General features: G+C 48.7%; 1 protein-coding gene across 13 annotated transcripts in view; it reads left to right on the top strand.

Moving 5' to 3' along the window:
- The window catches only part of LOC109865346 (calcium/calmodulin-dependent protein kinase type II subunit gamma), a 44,191-nt gene extending 23,719 nt beyond the window's left edge, over positions 1-20,472 (top strand). Inside the window, exons 10-23 of one of the 13 annotated variants that reach the window (XM_031799745.1) lie at positions 240-362; positions 1,637-1,720; positions 9,714-9,756; positions 10,970-11,029; positions 14,362-14,402; positions 14,605-14,688; positions 15,378-15,416; positions 15,523-15,568; positions 15,728-15,808; positions 16,876-17,025; positions 17,193-17,268; positions 17,355-17,449; positions 17,533-17,769; positions 18,164-20,472. In XM_031799745.1, the coding sequence (XP_031655605.1) occupies positions 240-362; positions 1,637-1,720; positions 9,714-9,756; positions 10,970-11,029; positions 14,362-14,402; positions 14,605-14,688; positions 15,378-15,416; positions 15,523-15,568; positions 15,728-15,808; positions 16,876-17,025; positions 17,193-17,268; positions 17,355-17,449; positions 17,533-17,765 (1,155 nt within the window). In that variant the 3' untranslated portion in view covers positions 17,766-17,769; positions 18,164-20,472. Of the gene's footprint in view, positions 1-239; positions 363-1,636; positions 1,721-9,713; positions 9,757-10,969; positions 11,030-14,361; positions 14,403-14,604; positions 14,689-15,377; positions 15,417-15,522; positions 15,569-15,724; positions 15,809-16,875; positions 17,026-17,192; positions 17,269-17,354; positions 17,450-17,532; positions 17,770-18,163 lie in introns of all 13 variants that reach the window. The other 12 variants (XM_031799744.1, XM_031799747.1, XM_031799750.1 and 9 more) reach the window with 12 other exon arrangements.
- Positions 20,473-22,558: the final 2,086 nt, after the last annotated feature.

The raw sequence follows: 22,558 nt of genomic DNA, 5'->3' as shown, positions 1-22,558 counted from the left end.
CAGCCTCCTGACGCATTGCAGGTGTGTGTGTGTGTGTGTGTGTGTGTGTGTGTGTGTGTCCTCTCTAGTATTCAGGTTATATAGTTAATGAAGAAGGCTACTGAGACATTCAAACACACGTTAACATTCTGAATTGTAGGAAGACTGATTGTTTACATGATGTGAAACGTGAAGAAATCTGTTTGTTATGCAGATCATGGTGTTTTTTCTGTCTCTCTTCCTGTCCCCCCCCCCCCCAGTTTCCCTCTCCAGAGTGGGACACTGTTACTCCAGAGGCTAAGAACCTTATTAATCAGATGTTGACTATTAATCCTTCCAAGAGAATCACTGCTGATCAGGCTCTCAAACATCCATGGATCTGCGTAAGCACACACACACACACACACACACACACACACACACACACACACACACACGGTGACCGCGTCCAAAACCTGTCTTGCCTACTACTTACTAAAACGACATAGTGTGTACAACATTATTTTTATATATATATTTTACATTTTTTACTTTTCTCCCCAATTTCGTGCTATCCAATTGTTAGTAACTACTATCTAGTCTCATCGCTACAACTCCCGTACGGGCTCGGGAGAGACGAAGGTCAAGAGCCATGCGTCCTCCGAAACACAACCCAACCAAGCCGCACTGCTTCTTAACACAGCGCGCATCCAACCCGGAAGCCAGCCGCACCAATGTGTCGGAGGAAACACCGTACACCTAGCGACCTGGTCAGCGTTCACTGCGCGCGGCCCGGCTGCGACAGAGCCTGGGCTGAACCCAGAGTCTCTGGTGGCACAGCTAGCGCTGCGATGCAGTGCCTTAGACCACTGCACCACCCAGGAGGCCCTGGTGTACAACATTCTAGGCTCCCCCGTGCCGAGAATGTATAATCTAAGACTAGACTCCCCCGTGCCGAGAATGTATAATCGAAGACTAGACTCCCCCGTACTGAGAATGTGTAATCTAAGACTAGACTCCCCCATACTGAGAATGTGTAATCTAATACTAGACTCCCCCGTACTGAGAATGTGTAATCTAAGACTAGACTCCCCCATACTGAGAATGTGTAATCTAATACTAGACTCCCCCGTACTGAGAATGTGTAATCTAAGACTAGACTCCCCCGTACTGAGAATGTGTAATCTAAGACTAGACTCCCCCGTGCCGAGAATGTATAATCTAATACTAGACTCCCCCATACTGAGAATGTATAATCTAATGAGGAGTATTCCTGTATGTAATAAAACAAATTTTGATTGTCTCTGCCTGGCTGTGAGTGGACCCAGGCTGCACTCCTGCCCAGTCATGTGAAATCATTATATATTAGGGCCTAATGAATTTATTTAAATTGACAGATTTCCTTATATGAACTGCAACTCAGTAAAGTCTTTGAAGTTGTAGCGTTTATATTTTCTTAATGTATAGAGGTAAAGCTGAAATAAGTATGACATTCTGGCATTTAGTGCAGACTGAATTTGAGACATTTCACCTAATATATAAAACCTATTTTTGCATACAAAAAATCCGCCTACTATTTAAAAATGAAGTACAGGTATTCGGACATGGACATGCATACAAACATACATACATACAGTTTTGTATAGTGATTGATACTCGTCTCTGTCCCCTCCTATAGCAACGTTCCACCGTGGCGTCTATGATCCACAGACAGGAGACAGTGGAATGTCTGCGCAAGTTCAACGCTCGGAGGAAACTCAAGGTACACTACTGCTGCTACCTCCTAGACCACCTCCTCCTCCACATACCTCCCTCCCCGACCACCTCCTCCTCCCTCCTAGACCTCCTCCCTCCTAGACCTCCTCCCTCCTAGACCTCCTCCTCCTCCCTCCTAGACCTCCTCCTCCTCCCTCCTAGACCACCTCCTCCTCCCATATACCTCCCTCCTAGACCACCTCCTCCTCCCGATATACCTCCCTCCTAGACCACCTCCTCCTCCCTCCTAGACCTCCTCCCTCCTAGACCTCCTCCCTCCTAGACCTCCTCCCTCCTAGACCTCCTCCTCCTCCCTCCTAGACCACCTCCTCCTCCTCCCTCCTAGACCACCTCCTCCTCCTCCCTCCTAGACCACCTCCTCCTCCTCCCTCCTAGACCACCTCCTCCTCCTCCCTCCTAGACCACCTCCTCCTCCCGATATACCTCCCTCCTAGACCACCTCCTCCTCCCGATATACCTCCCTCCTAGACCACCTCCTCCTCCCGATATACCTCCCTCCTAGACCACCTCCTCCTCCCTCCTAGACCACCTCCTCCTCCTTCCTAGACCACCTCCTCCTCCCACATACCTCCCTCCTAGACCACCTCCTCCCTATATAACTCCCTCCTACACCTCATCCTCCTCCCACATACCTCCCTCATAGACCACAACTTCCTCCCGATATACCTCCCTCCTAGACCACCTCCTCCTCCCTCCTAGACCACCTCCTCCTCCCACATACCTCCCTCCTAGACCACCTCCTCCCTATATAACTCCCTCCTACACCTTCTCCTCCCACATACCTCCCTCCTAGACCACCTCCTCCCGATATACCTCCCTCCTAGACCACCTCCTCCTCCCACATACCTCCCTCCTAGACCACCTCCTCCTCCCGATATACCTCCCTCCTAGACCACCTCCTCCTCCCACATACCTCCCTCCTAGACCACCACCTCCTCCCGATATACCTCCCTCCTAGACCACCACCTCCTCCCGATATACCTCCCTCCTAGACCACCTCCTCCCTCCTAGACCAACTCCTCCCTATATACCTCCCTTCTAGACCACCTCCTCCTCCCTATATAACTCCCTCCTACACCTCCTCCTCCCACATACCTCCCTCCTAGACCACCTCCTCCCGATATACCTCCCTCCTAGACCACCTCCTCCTCCCACATACCTCCCTCCTAGACCACCTCCTCCTCCCGATATACCTCCCTCCTAGACCACCTCCTCCTCCCACATACCTCCCTCCTAGACCACCACCTCCTCCCGATATACCTCCCTCCTAGACCACCACCTCCTCCCGATATACCTCCCTCCTAGACCACCTCCTCCCTCCTAGACCAACTCCTCCCTATATACCTCCCTTCTAGACCACCTCCTCCTCCCGATATACCTCCCTCCTAGACCACCACCTCCTCCCTATATACCTCCCCTCTAGACCACCACCACCTCCTCCCTGTATACCTCCTCTCTAGACCACCACCACCTCCTCCCTATATACCCTCCCTCTAGACCACCACCACCTCCTCCCTATATACCTCCCCTCTAGACCACCACCACCTCCTCCCTATATACCTCCCCTCTAGACCACCACCACCTCCTCCCTATATACCTCCCCTCTAGACCACCACCACCTCCTCCCTATATACCTCCCCTCTAGACCACCACCTCCTCCCTATATACCTCCCCTCTAGACCACCACCTCCTCCTCCCTATATACCTCCCCTCTAGACCACCTCCTCCTCCCTATATACCTCCCCTCTAGACCACCTCCTCCTCCCTGTATACCTCCCCCCTAGACCACCACCACCTCCTCCCTATATACCTCTCCTTTAGACCACCTCCTCCTCCCTATATTCCTCCCCTCTAGACCACCACCTCCTCCTCCCTGTATACCTCCCCTCTAGACCACCTCCTCCTCCCTATATACCTCCCCTCTAGACCACCTCCTCCTCCCTGTATACCTCCCCCCTAGACCACCACCACCTCCTCCCTATATACCTCTCCTTTAGACCACCTCCTCCTCCCTATATTCCTCCCCTCTAGACCACCACCTCCTCCTCCCTGTATACCTCCCCTCTAGACCACCACCTCCTCCCTATATTCTTCCCCTCTAGACCACCACCTCCTCCCTGTATACCTCCCCTCTAGACCACCACCTCCTCCCTATATTCTTCCCCTCTAGACCACCACCTCCTCCCTATATTCTTCCCCTCTAGACCACCTCCTCCTCCCTATATTCCTCCCCTCTAGACCACCACCTCCACCTCCCTAAATACCTCCCCTTTAGACCACCTCCTCCTCCCTATATTCCTCCCCTCTAGACCACCTCCTCCTCCCTATATTCCTCCCCTCTAGACCACCTCCTCCTCCCTATATACCTCCCCTCTAGACCACCTCCTCCTCCCTATATTCCTCCCCTCTAGACCACCTCCTCCTCCCTATATACCTCCCCTTTAAACCACCTCCTCCTCCCTATATTCCTCCCCTCTAGACCACCACCACCTCCTCCCTGTATACCTCCTCTCTAGACCACCACCACCTCCTCCCTATATACCTCCCCTCTAGACCACCACCACCTCCTCCTTATATACACGATCTATATACACGATATACACTATACACACGATCCAAGGTGGCATAGCAGTTCAGACGTCTTTTGTCCTCGTCTTGTCGTGTCCTGTATATATATATATTTACAACTTTTTCACATACATTTTATTTTTATTTTCCATCAACTCATCTTCAAAACACTCTCCTGCAACCCGCCTCACCAATGTATATTTATAAAAAAGTATTATTTACCTCAGATCTGTAATCCTCCAAGAAGCTAGCCAGAAACTCCAGGAGGCTGGCCTGAAACTAGCCAGAAGCTAATCCAGAAGCTAGTTCAGAAGCTAGTTGGCTCCTTTACTGGCAAGTCGTTGGTGTTCAGCTAACCACGGTTTGTGGTCATCGGCTATCCTTTGGCTCGAAAGTCTATCGCCAGTTCTGTACGGCGCAGCGCGGCTCGGAGCGGAGCATACCGGACCAATTTTTCTCTCCATGTCCCTGGATTTCGACTGCTCTCTGGACATTCATGCCCGGATCTCACAGCTAGCTAGCTGCTATCCGTGTGACTATCGGCCTTCGTCGATTCCGGAGCAAACATCAATTGTTCCGGAGCTAGCAAGCTCCGTCAATCACTCCTGAGTTCCATCAATCGCACCTGGGCTGCAGTCGCCTATCCGGACCCGGTTTGCTGCCTTCGCGGAGCCCCACCGGGCCTTCACAACTGGACTGCCGACGTTATCTACCCGAAGGAGTTATCCGGCTGGCTCCTCCGTCGCGACGTTACCTGAACGCCCATCTGCGGCCTGCTAACCGTTAGCTGTCTTACCGGCTGCTATCTGAATAGACAATCGGATTTTTTTTTTTTTTATATATATTTTTTTTTATTTTTATTATTATTATTATTATGTTTTCTTCTTGGGCCTCTATAACTATATCTATTGTTTTTATTTTTGTTGTTGTTGTGTGATTTGGATTGATCCCCTCTACCACACGGAACCCCACTAATCTACTGACGGAGCGCAGGAGGTGGCTAACAACAGACCTCCATCCTATGCTAGCTTGCTACCGATGCCCTGGCTAGCTGTCTAAATCACCAACCAACCTCTCCACTCACCGGACCCTTTTGATCACTCGACTAAGCATGCCTCTCCTTAATGTCAATATGTCTTGTCCATTTCTGTTCTGGTTAGTGTTTATTGGCTTATTTCACTGTAGAGCCTCTAGTCCTGCTCACTATACCTTATCCAACCTATTAGTTCCACCACCCACACATGCAATGACATCTCCTGGTTTCAACGATGTTTCTAGAGACAATATCTCTCTCTTCATCACTCAATACCTAGGTTTACCTCCACTGTATTCACATCCTACCATACATTTGTCTGTACATTATACCTTGATGCTATTTTATCGCCCCCATAAACCTCCTTTTACTCTATGTTCCAGACGTTCTAGACGACCAATTCTCATAGCTTTTAGCCGTACCCTTATTCTACTCCTCCTATGTTCCTCTGGCGATGTAGAGGTGAATCCAGGCCCTGCAGTGCCTAGCTCCACTCCTATTCCCCAGGCGCTCTCTTTTGACGACTTCTGTAACCGTAATAGCCTTGGTTTCATGCATGTTAACATTAGAAGCCTCCTCCCTAAGTTTGTTCTATTCACTGCTTTAGCACACTCTGCCAACCCGGATGTTCTAGCTGTGTCTGAATCCTGGCTTAGGAAGACCACCAAAAACTCAGACATTTTAATTCCAAACTACAACATTTTCAGACAAGATAGAACTGCCAAAGGGGGCGGTGTTGCAATCTACTGCAAAGATAGCCTGCAGAGTTCTGTCCTACTATCCAGGTCTGTACCCAAACAATTTGAACTTCTACTTTTAAAAATCCACCTCTCTAAAAACAAGTCTCTCACCGTTGCCGCCTGCTATAGACCACCCTCTGCCCCCAGCTGTGCTCTGGACACCATATGTGAACTGATTGCCCCCCATCTATCTTCAGAGTTCGTGCTGCTAGGCGACCTAAACTGGAACATGCTTAACACCCCAGCCATCCTACAATTTAAACTTGATGCCCTCAATCTCACACAAATAATCAATGAACCTACCAGGTACCTCCCCAAAACCTTAAACACGGGCACCCTCATAGATATCATCCTAACCAACTTCCCCTCTAAATACACCTCTGCTGTCTTCAACCAAGATCTCAGCGATCACTGCCTCATTGCCTGCATCCGTAATGGGTCAGCGGTCAAACGACCTCCACTCATCATTGTAAAACGCTCCCTGAAACACTTCTGCGAGCAGGCCTTTCTAATCGACCTGGCCGGGGTATCCTGAAAGGATATTGATCTCATCCCGTCAGTAGAGGATGCCTGGATATTTTTTTTAAATGCCTTCCTAACCATCTTAAATAAACATGCCCCATTTAAGAAATTTAGAACCAGGAACAGATATAGCCCTTGGTTCTCCCCAGACCTGACTGCCCTTAACCAACACAAAAACATCCTATGGCGTTCTGCATTAGCATCGAACAGCCCCCGTGATATGCAGCTGTTCAGGGAAGCTAGAAATCATTATACACAGGCAGTTAGAAAAGCCAAGGCTAGCTTTTTCAAGCAGAAATTTGCTTCCTGCAACACTAACTCAAAAAAGTTCTGGGACACTGTAAAGTCCATGGAGAATAAGAACACCTCCTCCCAGCTGCCCACTGCACTGAAGATAGGAAACACTGTCACCACTGATAAATCCACCATAATTGAGAATTTCAATAAGCATTTTTCTACGGCTGGCCATGCTTTCCACCTGGCTACTCCTACCCCGGACAACAGCACTGCACCCCCAACAGCAACTCGCCCAAGCCTTCCCCATTTCTCCTTCTCCCAAATCCATTCAGCTGATGTTCTGAAAGAGCTGCAAAATCTGGACCCCTACAAATCAGCCGGGCTAGACAATCTGGACCCTTTCTTTCTAAAATTATCTGCTGAAATTGTTGCCACCCCTATTACTAGCCTGTTCAACCTCTCTTTCGTGTCATCTGAGATTCCCAAAGATTGGAAAGCAGCTGCGGTCATCCCCCTCTTCAAAGGGGGGGACACTCTTGACCCAAACTGCTACAGACCTATATCTATCCTACCGTGCCTTTCTAAGGTCTTCGAAAGCCAAGTCAACAAACAGATTACCGACCATTTCGAATCTCACCATACCTTCTCTGCTATGCAATCCGGTTTCAGAGCTGGTCATGGGTGCACCTCAGCCACGCTCAAGGTCCTAAACGATATCTTAACCGCCATCGATAAGAAACATTACTGTGCAGCCGTATTCATTGATCTGGCCAAGGCTTTCGACTCTGTCAATCACCATATCCTCATCGGCAGACTCGACAGCCTTGGTTTCTCAAATGATTGCCTCGCCTGGTTCACCAACTACTTCTCTGATAGAGTTCAGTGTGTCAAATCGGAGGGTCTGCTGTCCGGACCTCTGGCAGTCTCTATGGGGGTGCCACAGGGTTCAATTCTTGGACCGACTCTCTTCTCTGTATACATCAATGAGGTCGCTCTTGCTGCTGGTGAGTCCCTGATCCACCTCTACGCAGACGACACCATTCTGTATACTTCCGGCCCTTCTTTGGACACTGTGTTAACAACCCTCCAGGCAAGCTTCAATGCCATACAACTCTCCTTCCGTGGCCTCCAATTGCTCTTAAATACAAGTAAAACTAAATGCATGCTCTTCAACCGATCGCTACCTGCACCTACCCGCCTGTCCAACATCACTACTCTGGACGGCTCTGACTTAGAATACGTGGACAACTACAAATACTTAGGTGTCTGGTTAGACTGTAAACTCTCCTTCCAGACCCATATCAAACATCTCCAATCCAAAGTTAAATCTAGAATTGGCTTCCTATTTCGCAACAAAGCATCCTTCACTCATGCTGCCAAACATACCCTTGTAAAACTGACCATCCTACCAATCCTCGACTTTGGCGATGTCATTTACAAAATAGCCTCCAATACCCTACTCAGCAAATTGGATGCAGTCTATCACAGTGCAATCCGTTTTATCACCAAAGCCCCATATACTACCCACCATTGCGACCTGTACGCTCTCGTTGGCTGGCCCTCGCTTCATACTCGTCGCCAAACCCACTGGCTCCATGTCATCTACAAGACCCTGCTAGGTAAAGTCCCCCCTTATCTCAGCTCGCTGGTCACCATAGCATCTCCCACCTGTAGCACACGCTCCAGCAGGTATATCTCTCTAGTCACCCCCAAAACCAATTCTTTCTTTGGCCGCCTCTCCTTCCAGTTCTCTGCTGCCAATGACTGGAACGAACTACAAAAATCTCTGAAACTGGAAACACTTATCTCCCTCACTAGCTTTAAGCACCAACTGTCAGAGCAGCTCACAGATTACTGCACCTGTACATAGCCCACCTATAATTTAGCCCAAACAACTACCTCTTTCCCAACTGTATTTAATTTTTATTTATTTATTTATTTTGCTCCTTTGCACCCCATTATTTTTTATTTCTACTTTGCACATTCTTCCATTGCAAAACTACCATTCCAGTATTTTACTTGCTATATTGTATTTACTTTGCCATCATGGCCTTTTTTGCCTTTACCTCCCTTCTCACCTCATTTGCTCACATTGTATATAGACTTGTTTATACTGCATTATTGACTGTATGTTTGTTTTTACTCCATGTGTAACTCTGTGTCGTTTTATCTGTCGAACTGCTTTGCTTTATCTTGGCCAGGTCGCAATTGTAAATGAGAACTTGTTCTCAACTTGCCTACCTGGTTAAATAAAGGTAAAATAAATAAAAAATAAATAAATACCTCCCCTCTAGACCACCACCTCCTCCCTATATACCTCCCCTCTAGACCACCACCTCCTCCTCCCTATATACCTCCCCTCTAGACCACCACCTCCTCCTCCCTATATACCTCCCCTCTAGACCACCACCTCCTCCTCCCTATATACCTCCCCTCTAGACCACCACCTCCTCCTCCCTATATACCTCCCCTCTAGACCACCACCTCCTCCTCCCTATATACCTCCCCTCTAGACCACCACCTCCTCCTCCCTGTATATCTCCCCTCTAGACCACCACCACCTCCTCCCTATATTCCTCCCCTCTAGACCACCACCTCCTCCCTATATTCCTCCCCTCTAGACCACATTTTTACCAATATGTTATTGGACACATTGGATGTGGAAATCCAGAAATGGTGTCGGCATCATTTCATTTTCATATATTTTGGAGTAGAATGTCCTTTTAAGAAGTCACCAGAACTGATCTTCTCAGTCCTTCTACATAAAACCAACGGGTCTGGAATTACATGTACTAAGGGATCCTCTTTCTCCTACCCTACCACACCCCTCATGTGATCATATCTCTTCATTAATTATCCCTTCTCTCTCTCTCTCCTAGGGAGCGATCCTCACCACCATGCTGGTGTCCAGAAACTTCTCAGGTGGGTGTGTCTCCTCCTCCCTCGCTCCAGTTACAGACTGAGGGAGGAGGACAGAGGGCTCTACTCTCCCTCCTCCCTGGAGTCTACCTAATGTAGGTTTTTAGGCCGAGAGGAGGAGTGTGTGAGTGCTCGGAGACGTGTGTGTGTGTGTGTGTGTGTGTGTGTGTGTGTGTGTGTGTGTGTGCGTTTTCAGAACACAAGTTCTGAAGGAGAAGAGGAGGTGAAAGGAGGTGCCATAGGGTGTCAGTACTAGGTGCTAGGAGGAGGTGCCATAAGGTGTCAGTACTAGGTGCTAGGAGGAGGTGCCATAAGGTGTCAGTACTAGGTGCTAGGAGGAGGTGTCAGTACTAGGTGGTGCTAGGAGGAGGTGCCATAAGGTGTCAGTACTAGGTGGTGCTAGGAGGAGGTGCCATAAGGTGTCAGTACTAGGTGGTGCTAGGAGGAGGTGCCATAAGGTGTCAGTACTAGGTGGTGCTAGGAGGAGGTGCCATAAGGTGTCAGTACTAGGTGGTGCTAGGAGGAGGTGCCATAAGGTGTCAGTACTAGGTGGTGCTAGGAGGAGGTGCCATAAGGTGTCAGTACTAGGTGGTGCTAGGAGGAGGTGCCATAAGGTGTCAGTACTAGGAGGTGCTAGGAGGAGGTGCCATAAGGTGTCAGTCCTAGGAGGAGGTGCCATAAGGTGTCAGTCCTAGGAGGAGGTGCCATAAGGTGTCAGTCCTAGGAGGAGGTGCCATAAGGTGTCAGTCCTAGGAGGAGGTGCCATAAGGTGTCAGTCCTAGGAGGAGGTGCCATTAGGTGTCAGTGCTAGGAGGAGGTGCCATTAGGTGTCAGTACAAGGAGGTGTTAGGAGGAGGTGCCATTCTAGAATGTAATATTTCCAGCAGTACTATGTGTTTACATCTGTGTGTCTAACACTTTTCTCCCTCTCCTTGTCGGCTCTGGAGTGTGTGTCAGTACTAGGAGGTGTGGTTTGACAGAGGACGGGCCATTATATAAGGCTCGACTCTCTCCTTTACAAGCTAATTAGAGGTTAAGACCTGGCCCTAAAGGAAGGGGGGTATTACGTCCTAGATGGCATCCTACTCCTCGTATAGTGCACTACTTTTGGCTACTATATGGAGAATAGGGTGTCATTTGTGATTGGTCACTGTATTGGGTTAGGCCAGCCCAGATTTGCATAGCTCCTCCCAATTTGAATATTTCTGTCCAATAGTGGGCCGGCAGCATACCAACCCTGCTGCTGTGTCCTCCACCGCCTCGCTGGCGCAGGAAGGTACGTCACAGAGACACGCCCTCTTATTTCCTCTACACACACTTCCGGCTTCCTGTATAAGCCCCTCCCACATCATACTAAAAGGAAGCACCATGGTTTCTTTAACTTTTGAAGGGGTCAGCAGGTTATCTAGCCCCTTTTTCCACTGCATGCAGCTCACGCTAGCCCCACACACACACACACACACACACACACACACACACACACACGAGAGTACGATATGGATGTTTTTAAGGATGATGCTAATACTATGCACACAGGTTAAATGCATGTGAAACTACACATAGTCTGTCAACAATACCACTCAGCCTCATATCATCAGAAAGCATCAAATTCATCAGTATATCAACCCCCCTCCCCACCTTCGTCCTGTGGTCACGGCCATGAGGGGGTTGAGGGGGGAGGGATTGGTGGGGGGGGCGTGTATCTGTGGCGACTGACTGACTGGAGGATGGACAGGAGCGGGAGAGGCACGCTGCCATCGTCTGACCTGGGGGGGGGGGGGAACTAAGGTCGGCGATCCCATGTGGACTAGGAAACGGTACACGGTTTCTGAAAGGGTTGGATGGATAGGTCTAAGCAATATGGAAAAAATTATATCCAGCCAATCATAGTGGAGCTACTACCATAATATTTACACCTATCAAATCCTTTCATATCTGTAGGTGTTTCTAGAAGGTAGGGTTATAGTAGTGTTGAAGCGATAACAAGGGGCAGGAGTTAGTGTCTCCCCTGAGCGTGCGATTGGTGCTCTAGGGTTCTGCATGAGGGTGATTGACAGAAGCGAACGGTAGAGCCCTTCAATCACAGGGCTCTCCTCTGAGAGTGGACCAATCGCCTGCCAGTAAGCCTCCCCGCCACCACGTCACTGCTTGCCCCCTGCTGTGTATGGCTGGGGCAGACTTTGCTCTCTGCTTATGATGCATTCTCTTCCCCAATCACATCGTCACACTGTAGCACAGGAAAGTGTGGCGAGCTGCAGTCAATACAAGATGTCAAGTGTGAACAATGTGGCTGTGTTACCTTGCTGCATGGGAACTTGTATGCTCTATACTCCGTTTACCCTTCTCCCTGAAGTGTGCACTCACTCACTTCCCCTCCTAGATGTGAAAGGATTGGACTGGTTTGAGTGCACACTTGAGGAAGGACTGGGAGAAACGGGATTGGACAATTTGAAAGTTACTCTTCCCTTCGTGTCTTCCTGAAAATAGCCACTGTTGTAAGGTGAACGTTCTTAGTGGTGGCCACGTTCCAGGACAACTACACTGCAGAGGCCTGCCTGCCTGCTCGCAGGTGTTTAACATGTCAGTTAATCCGACTCCCACTGCCATGTTGTGGCTAGCAGCCATTGGTTGCTGCAATGAAACGTAGTCTGTAATGTAGTTGACCTGGAACTCGACCGATAACGTCCGACCGCGATCATTTGGAAGAAGTTGGTGTTTGAGCGGGTTCCGTGCTAGCCCGCTCGGTGGGCAGCTGGGTTGAAGACGTGGCAGGGCTGAATGGTTATCCAGTCAGGGCCCAGCTCTGCTGTGTGTTGAATGGTGGGTATGCACCTTGGGAACTGTAGATGACGTGGATGCTGCATGGTTGGTCCGTTTGTTTAATCCAGGCGTTCCTCTGCATGACGTAAAGCGCATGGCTTGGAACGGCTCTGATCAAGGCTCCAACCCCGAGTCGGAGCACGCTCAGTCTGCTCCGCCCGCCACTCCACTAGGGAGCCACACTGTCCCTGTAACAGCCAGTACCACAGCACAGTAAGAACACACGCACAGCAGTGCACAAACCACCGCCAACAACTAAAGGATGCCCGCTGCCTAAAACATGTCTGTCTCTTTTGTTCCTCCTCTCTCCCACTTGTTAATGGAAGGTAAGCATCACCAAGACGATGCATGCAGCCCAGAATAGTGTGTGTTTCAGTAACACATTAAAAACAGCAGCAGGATGGATGGATGTCTGACTGGAGCCTCCTAAAGGAAATCAGTGGTTTACATTAACATCCACTTGGCTCTGCTACAGCTCTCAAGTGTACACTTGTTCACTCCCCTTTTGTGGATGAAGAATGAATAGACTGCCTTGGGTGTCATGAATAGTGTTGAAAATACCCTTTAGTCAATGTTCACAACAATCCAATGCTTTTCAATACATGAAGGGGAGGGTGCTGACTGATGTGACATCCTGTGGGGACCAGGTTGAGTGGGACATCCTGTGGGGACCAGGTTGAGTAGGACATCCTGTGGGGACCAGGTTGAGTAGGACATCCTGTGGGGACCAGGTTGAGTAGGACATCCTGTGGGGACCAGGTTGAGTAGGACATCCTGTGGGGACCAGGTTGAGTAGGACATCCTGTGGGGACCAGGTTGAGTAGGACATCCTGTGGGGACCAGGTTGAGTAGGACATCCTGTGGGGACCAGGTTGAGTAGGACATCCTGTGGGGACCAGGTTGAGTAGGACATCCTGTGGGGACCAGGTTGAGTAGGACATCCTGTGGGGACCAGGTTGAGTAGGACATCCTGTGGGGACCAGGTTGAGTAGGACATCCTGTGGGGAGTAGGTTGAGTAGGACATCCTGTGGGGAGTAGGTTGAGTAGGACATCCTGTGGGGACCAGGTTGAGTAGGACATCCTGTGGGGACCAGGTTGAGTAGGACATCCTGTGGGGACCAGGTTGAGTAGGACATCCTGTGGGGACCAGGTTGAGTAGGACATCCTGTGGGGACCAGGTTGAGTAGGACATCCTGTGGGGACCAGGTTGAGTAGGACATCCTGTGGGGACCAGGTTGAGTAGGACATCCTGTGGGGACCAGGTTGAGTAGGACATCCTGTGGGGAGTAGGTTGAGTAGGACATCCTGTGGGGAGTAGGTTGAGTGGGACATCCTGTGGGGACCAGGTTGAGTGGGACATCCTGTGGGGACCAGGTTGAGTGGGACATCCTGTGGGGACCAGGTTGAGTGGGACATCCTGTGGGGACCAGGTTGAGTGGGACATCCTGTGGGGACCAGGTTGAGTGGGACATCCTGTGGGGACCAGGTTGAGTAGGACATCCTGTGGGGACCAGGTTGAGTAGGATATCCTGTGGGGACCAGGTTGAGTAGGACATCCTGTGGGGACCAGGTTGAGTAGGATATCCTGTGGGGACCAGGTTGAGTAGGATATCCTGTGGGGACCAGGTTGAGTAGGATATCCTGTGGGGACCAGGTTGAGTAGGATATCCTGTGGGGACCAGGTTGAGTAGGACATCCTGTGGGGACCAGGTTGAGTAGGACATCCTGTGGGGAGTAGGAGAGATGTTTCAGCTCTTCTGTTGCTTTATCTCTCTCTCTTTTTACAGCATGCAAAAGTTTACTTAACAAGAAGGCGGATGCTGCTAAGGTAAGGAGTTCAATCTGATGTCATATAGCTAGCTGTCTCTCGCTCTCTCTCTCTCTCTCTCTCTCTACACACACACCCCTTCTGGCTCACAGGGGTGGTGAGGAGATTACTTGATTTAGTGGAGAATTACAGGCTGTATATGTAAAGAGGGAAATTAAGATTTGACTCTTTTCAGTTGAGTTTTGTTATTTGTGTGTCTCAGCCTACGACCAACAACAACAGTAAGAACAGCATAGTGAGTGCCATCAATGCCATGAAGGACAACAGCATGGCCGCCGCACAAATGGTACGGATCCTTAACCACTCTCTCCTCTCCTAGCACCCTAACCACCTCCATTCCCCTCAGCCTCGTCTCCTCTCCTAGCACCCTAACCTCCTCTCCTCCCCCGTTCCCTTCATCACGGTCTCCTCTCCTAGCACCCTAACCACCTCCATTCCTCTCAGCCTCGTCTCCTCTCCTAGCACCCTAACCTCCTCTCTTCCCCCGTTCCCTTCATCACGGTCTCCTCTCCTAGCACCCTAACCACCTCCATTCCCCTCAGCCTCGTCTCCTCTCCTAGCACCCTAACCACCTCCATTCCCCTCAGCCTCGTCTCCTCTCCTAGCACCCTAACCACCTCAATTCCCCTCAGCCTCGTCTCCTCTCCTAGCACCCTAACCTCCTCTCTTCCCCCGTTCCCTTCATCACGGTCTCCTCTTCTGGGACCCCAACCTCCTAGCAACTTAAAGTCCATGATCCCTCCCTAGCAACCTACCCTCCATACTGTTCTCCCGTCTCTTCCTAGTGGTCCTAGTGGTCTTGTGTGTGTTGGAGTGTTTCATTTTGGACCCTTCATGGACCTCTAAATCCTTCCTCCTCCATCTTAATATCATCTCCAACCCTAACCCCCAGGCTCTGTGTGTGTGTGTGTGTGTGTGTGTGTGTGTGTGTGTGTGTGTGAGACCAGACTTAACTCCATGCTCCCCTTCTCCCAGGAATCTCAAAATACAGTGGTTGCTGCTGATGGGGTCAAGGTGAGGGTGTTGGGTGTGCAGTTAGGTTAACAACATACGAGTCAGACTCACACTATGTGTCGTTAATCTCTCTCATCACTATCTCTCACTATCTCTCTCTCTCCAGGGTTCTACAGAGAGTAGCAACACAAATGAGGATGAGGATATGAAAGGTAGTAAAATGACTCTCTTCCTCTCTTTGTGGTCTAACATATTGTTTCTGATAGGATGACCTGCCTGTGCTATATAGCTAGCTGTGTGTGACTCACCCGTGTGTGTGTGTACATGCGCATTATTTTGTGTGTCTGTCCGTGTGTGTTCTAATCTAGCAGACAGTGTTGTGATGATGAGTCAGGGAAGTGCTACAGACGAGATGCCCTCTCTTCTGACCTCGTCTGACAACTCGCCTGCCAGTAAGTGTTTTCACATAAGTGTTTTCACAGCAACCACAGCCTTTTGTGGTCGTCCCAATGACCCCCACACTTCCTGACATCTGACCTTTGTTTGTTCTGCTTTTCCACTACGCAAACTTCGACCTGTATGTCTAAACCTCTTCCCCCCCCCCCCAAGCCTCCAGCATATCCTCTTTGTTCATGCTGAGTCCCCAACCAGTGCCTCCACCAAATGCAGAAGTGCCTTGTACTCCCTCCCTGTACTGAGGGAGTACAGATTGTCTATGACGTAGGGGATCCTAATTGGATCCTTTGATAGTCACGTCGGCCTAATTATATTCACCTGTTTTTGTCTTATTTCCAGACTTGACACATGTAACTGATGAAATAGCTCCCAAATTAAAAGTTAAACTGTTGAGGTTTAGATATTGTAAAACAATGAATAAAAAAAGGTGTAAATTGTATTATTTAAATGTGTGTGTCCCGAAGGTGATGGGTTAGATTTTTCTCTCCTCTGAAAGTCACCCTCTGAGTTTAGTCAGCAACACGTGACAACAGAGGGCCCCTCAGAGTGTTGATTGGGCTGAGGGGCTGGTTAAGGATTCAGTCTCCCTCTTTTTCTCCATCTTCACTGTGTCTATCTCTGGAACAGGATGGTGAAGGACAGGCGTCTTCTACTTTTACTCCTCTCTCTTCCTCCCCCTTCTCTCAAAACGCTGCTCTCCTGTTGGCCAGTGCTCTTACATGCTGTGATCCAATGGCAGGCCTCTGTTCTGCTTCTCAAATTGCTGATTGGAGAGCCATCCTTAATGTGTATCGTCAGTTTTCATAGAGAGAAGTGTGTTTCCATTCATGTGGAATGCAGGGACACGTAGTGTAAAATCATGATACAGGAAGTAGATTCCTTCCCCGTCAGCTGAGCTGCTCAGGGCCCCCAACCCCCCCCCCCCCCCCCTCCCCCTGTTTCAATGTCTTTTTCATGAACCAACATCCATCATTACTGTTCCTTCATGTTGTGTGTACGAGTGGTATGCATGTGTCTAACTGCATGTGTGTGTATGCGAGTGACCATGCGTTGTGTGTTCCAGCCGTTCCTCTGCATGACGTAAAGCGCATGGCTTGGAACGGCTCTGATCAAGGCTCCAACCCCGAGTCGGAGCACGCTCAGTCTGCTCCGCCCACCACTCCACTAGGGAGCCACACTGTCCCTGTAACAGCCAGTACCACAGCACAGCACAGTAAGCACACACACACAAACAGAGAGAGATATACACACTAGTATGGAGCTGTCAGAGAAAAAGAGAAGAGGTAGAGAGAGAGTAGAGCTATGCTGGCGGGTAAGATGTAAAGTAGTTCCTATTTAGCTAGATTGCTGAACTTCCATCTCTCTCTCTCCGCTCTCAAGCCCGTAAGCAGGAGATCATCAAGATAACTGAACAGCTGATTGAAGCTGTAAACAATGGAGACTTTGAAGCCTACACGTGAGTACAGCTACGTTGTTTCACACGGCTGATTAGTTACTAACATGAACCTAATGTTGTCGCTCTCTCTTCTCCTCCCTCATCAGGAGGATCTGTGATCCAGGTCTGACCTCCTTTGAGCCTGAAGCTCTGGGGAACCTGGTGGAGGGAATGGACTTCCACAAGTTCTACTTTGAAAACTGTGAGTCTTTCGCTATTTCATACACTTCTGGACATACAACGGAGTTCAGCAGAGATCCAAACATGTTTTCTGTGTTGATACAGTGCTGAGTAAGAACAGTAAGCCTGTCCACACCACCCTGCTGAACCCCCATGTTCATCTGATTGGAGAGGAGGCTGCCTGCATCGCCTACATCCGCCTTACACAATTCGTCGATGGCCAGGGCCGCCCCCGCTCCAGCCAATCGGAGGAGACCAGGGTGTGGCATCGCCGCGACAGCAAGTGGCTCAACGTCCATTTCCACTGCTCTGGTGCTCCGGCCGCACCCCTGCAGTGATCTGGTATGTACACACACAAATAAACTGTGTGTGTGTGTATAACTAACCTTGTGGAGATACACAATTGATTCCCATTGGTATATATTACTGAACCTAAACCCCTAGAAATACCCTTTTTCCTTGTGGGGACTAACAATGTCTCCTGTTGGTAACATTTTTGTTGGTTTCTTATTCTTGTGGGGACTTTCTGTCTTTCTCTTCTTTCTCTCTCTCTTTCTTTCTCTCTCTTTCTTTCTCTCTTTCTTTCTTTCTCTCTCTCTTTCTTTCTTTCTTTCTTTCTTTCTCTCTCTCTTTCTTTCTTTCTTTCTTTCTTTCTTTCTTTCTTTCTTTCTTTCTTTCTTTCTTTCTTTCTCTCTTTCTCTCTTTCTCTCTTTCTCTCTGTTTCGATCTCCCTCAGGTGTACAAACACTCCAGTCGGAGTGTGAGTTTTTTTGGGGCGTGTTTTCGGCTAGTGTGTTTTGGCGGCGTGTCCTCTTTGTGGATTGGCCCATGCCAGGTGCCCGGCCGGGCAAGACTGCACCCTCTCTGCAACACCAACCAATCCTGTCTATCCTTTGATCCGCTGGGGGGCGGCCGAGTGTGGACTCCGCCCCTGTGGGAATGATGCATGCATCTGACGCCCAATAGGAGGGCTTGTCCTTTGACCTCTGACCCCTCCCACCCGGCAGCCATTTTGTCTCCCGTCCACGGCAGCCATTTTGAGATGATGAGAGGAGCGGGGGGAGGAATGAAGGGTTAATGAACTTGTAATGCCAGATATGACAATGAGTTGTAAGTATACAGGATAATATATGACTAGTATCAGACAACACCCAACCCTACCAAGCATTTATATATACGTCGAATGAGAGGAGAGGAGAATGTGTGTGATTTGTAAGAGGTGAGATGTTGGGTTTTGTAAATGGAGAATTCCCTAGCAGAATTCTGAACGGAAGGACAGTCTGTTCGATCAGAAAGGATGGAATAACTTGATGTGAGGAAACACCAAAGTGTACAACTGTAGGCTTTTTACATGTTTCTGTGTTTTCTGCTGGTGTAGTTTTTGTTGAGAGAAGGGAAGGTAGGGGGGTGCATTCGAGAGGGATTTTGTTTCTGTTGTGTTTTTAGCCTTGTGTTTACGTTGCGTTTCTGTGGACTGTGTCTGAGTCTGTTTGAGACTAATTGTAAGTGACTGAGTTTTAAAAGGGGTTTTATTGTAAAAGTGAAGCTGCAGTGTGTATGGCCTGTCTGTTTTATCTGTCTGCAGTGGGAGAGAGGGACTTTTGGGGAAAAGGCGTCTGCATTTAGCATGTTTTCTCTCGCTCTCTCCCTTTCTTCACCCCTCTCCATTTCACACTCCCACCCTCTGTGTGTTTTAGCTGGTGTGTGTGTGTATAAGTCTGAGACTCATTCAGAGGCACGACAAAGGGGTCAACATCATCTGGTCACACACACCAGCCGTAGTCCCATGGCCATGTTCCTGACCCCATTTTGACATGACCTCTGACGTCTACATGTGGTTGACACCGTGTGACGATCAACAAGGGCGCTCGCCTCCCGCCCAAATTCTTACTCTATCCTCACGTCCTGAGCCTCCAGTCTCACACGTTCTGTGTAAATGCATATCGTGAACACACTTGCTCACACCTACACACTCTGGTGTGTCAGGCGTTGTAACATATCTTCACCGCAGTACCGTCTCCATGGTGACACCCTGGTAGTGTGTTGTCATCCGTTCTTCGTGCGGAGTCCCTCCATCAGTAACAGTGTCCTTCATTCTCCCCATTTGTAGAGCGGTGTCTGTTTCTCTCTGTGTGTCTCTGTCTCCTGGTTTGGGTTTTGTTGACAATGTTTTTGTTTACTGTTTGCAAAGTTCTGCACTCTATACTATATATATATCTATATCTCACACACACACACACACACACACACACACACACACACACACACACACACACACACACACACACACACACACACACACACACACTAAAGTTACACCAACTTTTTAACTGATCAGACTAGCTGGTTATAATATCACAGGGAAGGAAGGGACTTAATCAAGATCAATCTGTTACACACACACACACACACACACACACAGGGAAAAGGGAATAGAGGGTGAACGTGGAGACAATGAACAGTCAATGTATTCATTTAATTTCACCCCCTCAGTGGTATTTCAGTCCTTATATTGGCCATTCAGGTGACAGAAGAGCGGTAGAGAGTTCAGAGATCACATAATTATCTGTGGAATTAAACCAGAGAGAGATGTATGCATGTTTTCAGGTTAAGCATCTCCACCATGCACCTACCTGAACTAGGGTAGAGGATAGGGTATATGCTAACAATATCATATTTGCATCTTTTGAAATAAAAATGAAAAACCTGCCTCCATCCAGAATATTGAATAGGTGACATGAGATTAAAAAAATAAAAACTATTTAATTACAAAAAGGATTGCGGAGCCTTAGCTTGTTATGAAGCTCATTGTGAGTACTCTCCCTGCGTTGTGATGTTAACCTGTCGGCCTGCGCTTTCTTTCCCAAGCAGTCGTTGGACGCTGGAGTTTTTTTTTGTTTTTGTTGCATGATCATTATGTACGGTAAAATAAAACCATGAATTGAGGACGATCACGTGTTTGTCTCAATGTTAGTAGGTCCTTTATCATAGCTTTGTTATTCAACTTGGATCTTGAAAGTATTTAATAAAAATATTTCAGCACCTTTTTGTCTCTGTCTCTTTTCATGTCCAAAACAAACAGTTTAACCATTGTTCCAATGTCCTGCTAGCGCTTACAATGCATGTCCCACATACTACTTCCAGTGGAGGCTGGTGGGAGGAGCTATAGGAGGATGGGCTCATAATGTCTGGAATGGAATTCATGGAACTGAGTCAAAAATGAGCCTGTCCTCCTACAGTACCTCCCACCAGCCTACTAATGATACTGTAGTGCGTGGTCTGATTAACATGGTCCTGCTCTGCTACTGTGACTGTTCACCTGAATCTATTGATAGTGTGTCTACCTCAGAAGTCTCTTAAGATTTCCAGTCATGTTGTGTTCTCATTTAAGGTGACACGACGGTGTTATATATTCTGCACCTAATTTAGGGCAGTATTGTTACCTTATTTAAGGCGGACTGAGTACTCCCGTGTGTAACCTTATTTAAGGTGGACTGAGTACTCCCGTGTGTAACCTTATTTAAGGTGGACTGAGTACTCCCGTGTGTAACCTTATTTAAGGTGGACTGAGTACTCCCGTGTGTAACCTTATTTAAGGCGGACTGAGTACTCCCGTGTGTAACCTTATTTAAGGCAGACTGAGTACTCCCGTGTGTAACCTTATTTAAGGAGGACTGCGTACTCCCGTGTGTAACCTTATTTAAGGAGGACTGCGTACTCCCGTGAGTGTGTGTGTCAGATGTAGGACAAGTCTCTTGGTCCCGGTCTTCTCTGTGATTAATGAGGACACTGCTGCAGGTCAGCTTCTGCACACACACAATATCCACCACAGCCACACATGTTCACACCCACACTAATACTGACTCACACACACCCACACTAATACTGACTCACGCACACCCACACTAATACTGACTCACGCACACCCACACTAATACTGACTCACGCACACCCACACTAATACTGACTCACGCACACCCACACTAATACTGATTCACGCACACCCACACTAATACTGACTCACGCACACCCACACTAATACTGACTCACGCACACCCACACTAATACTGACTCACGCACACCCACACTAATACTGACTCACGCACACCCACACTAATACTGACTCACGCACACCCACACTAATACTGACTCACGCACACCCACACTAATACTGACTCACGCACACCCACACTAATACTGACTCACGCACACCCACACTAATACTGACTCACGCACACCCACACTAATACCTACTCACGCACACCCACACTAATACTGACTCACACACACATTCAGTGACCCACTGTCACATTTCCAGCATGCTGTCGCTCTCTCTTGTTCTCTACCCGTTTGTCTTCTCAAAGGTTACAGACGTCATGTTGACGTGAACCGGGAATAAAAACCCTCATTCTCACGTCTTTCCTCGATTCCTTGTTTCTCTCCCGTCTTCTGCCTCTTTAAAATGTCAGAGGGACGCCATCCTTCTCCAAACGTGTTACTTAAGGGCTTGATTCCTAGGACCATGCCCCAGGACTACCTGACATGATGACTCCTTGCTGTCCCCAGTCCACCTGGCCATGCTGCTGCTCCAGTTTCAACTTCCACCTGACTGTGCTGCTGCTCCAGTTTCAACTGTTCTGCCTTATTATTATTCGACCATGCTGGTCATTTATGAACATTTGAACATCTTGGCCATGTTCTGTTATAATCTCCACCCGGCACAGCCAGAAGAGGACTGGCCACCCCACATAGCCTGGTTCCTCTCTAGGTTTCTTCCTAGGTATTGGCCTTTCTAGGGAGTTTTTCCTAGCCACCGTGCTTCTACACCTGCATTGCTTGCTGTTTGGGGTTTTAGGCTGGGTTTCTGTACAGCACTTTGAGATATCAGCTGATGTACGAAGGGCTATATAAATAAATTTGATTTGATTTTGATTTGATTCAATCCGTGTTGTGTGACTTCAGCACTAGAGCACGACTGAATTTTAAAGGCAATGTTCGCCTGTTCGTGGAGACAGCATTCACCTTAAATGCTGCAATCGGAAATGACCTTTTACATTTCAAGCTCGGAAATTCCGCAATACGGATTGAATTGAGCACTGAGCCTTCCTCTGACGTTTTGAGACAGAGGTGA

The sequence above is a fragment of the Oncorhynchus kisutch genome, linkage group LG20, assembly GCF_002021735.2.
Source record: "Oncorhynchus kisutch isolate 150728-3 linkage group LG20, Okis_V2, whole genome shotgun sequence".
Lineage (NCBI taxonomy): Eukaryota > Metazoa > Chordata > Actinopteri > Salmoniformes > Salmonidae > Oncorhynchus > Oncorhynchus kisutch.
The sequence above is the reverse complement of the archived record's forward strand: the minus strand, read 5'-3'. Positions and strand labels throughout refer to the sequence as shown.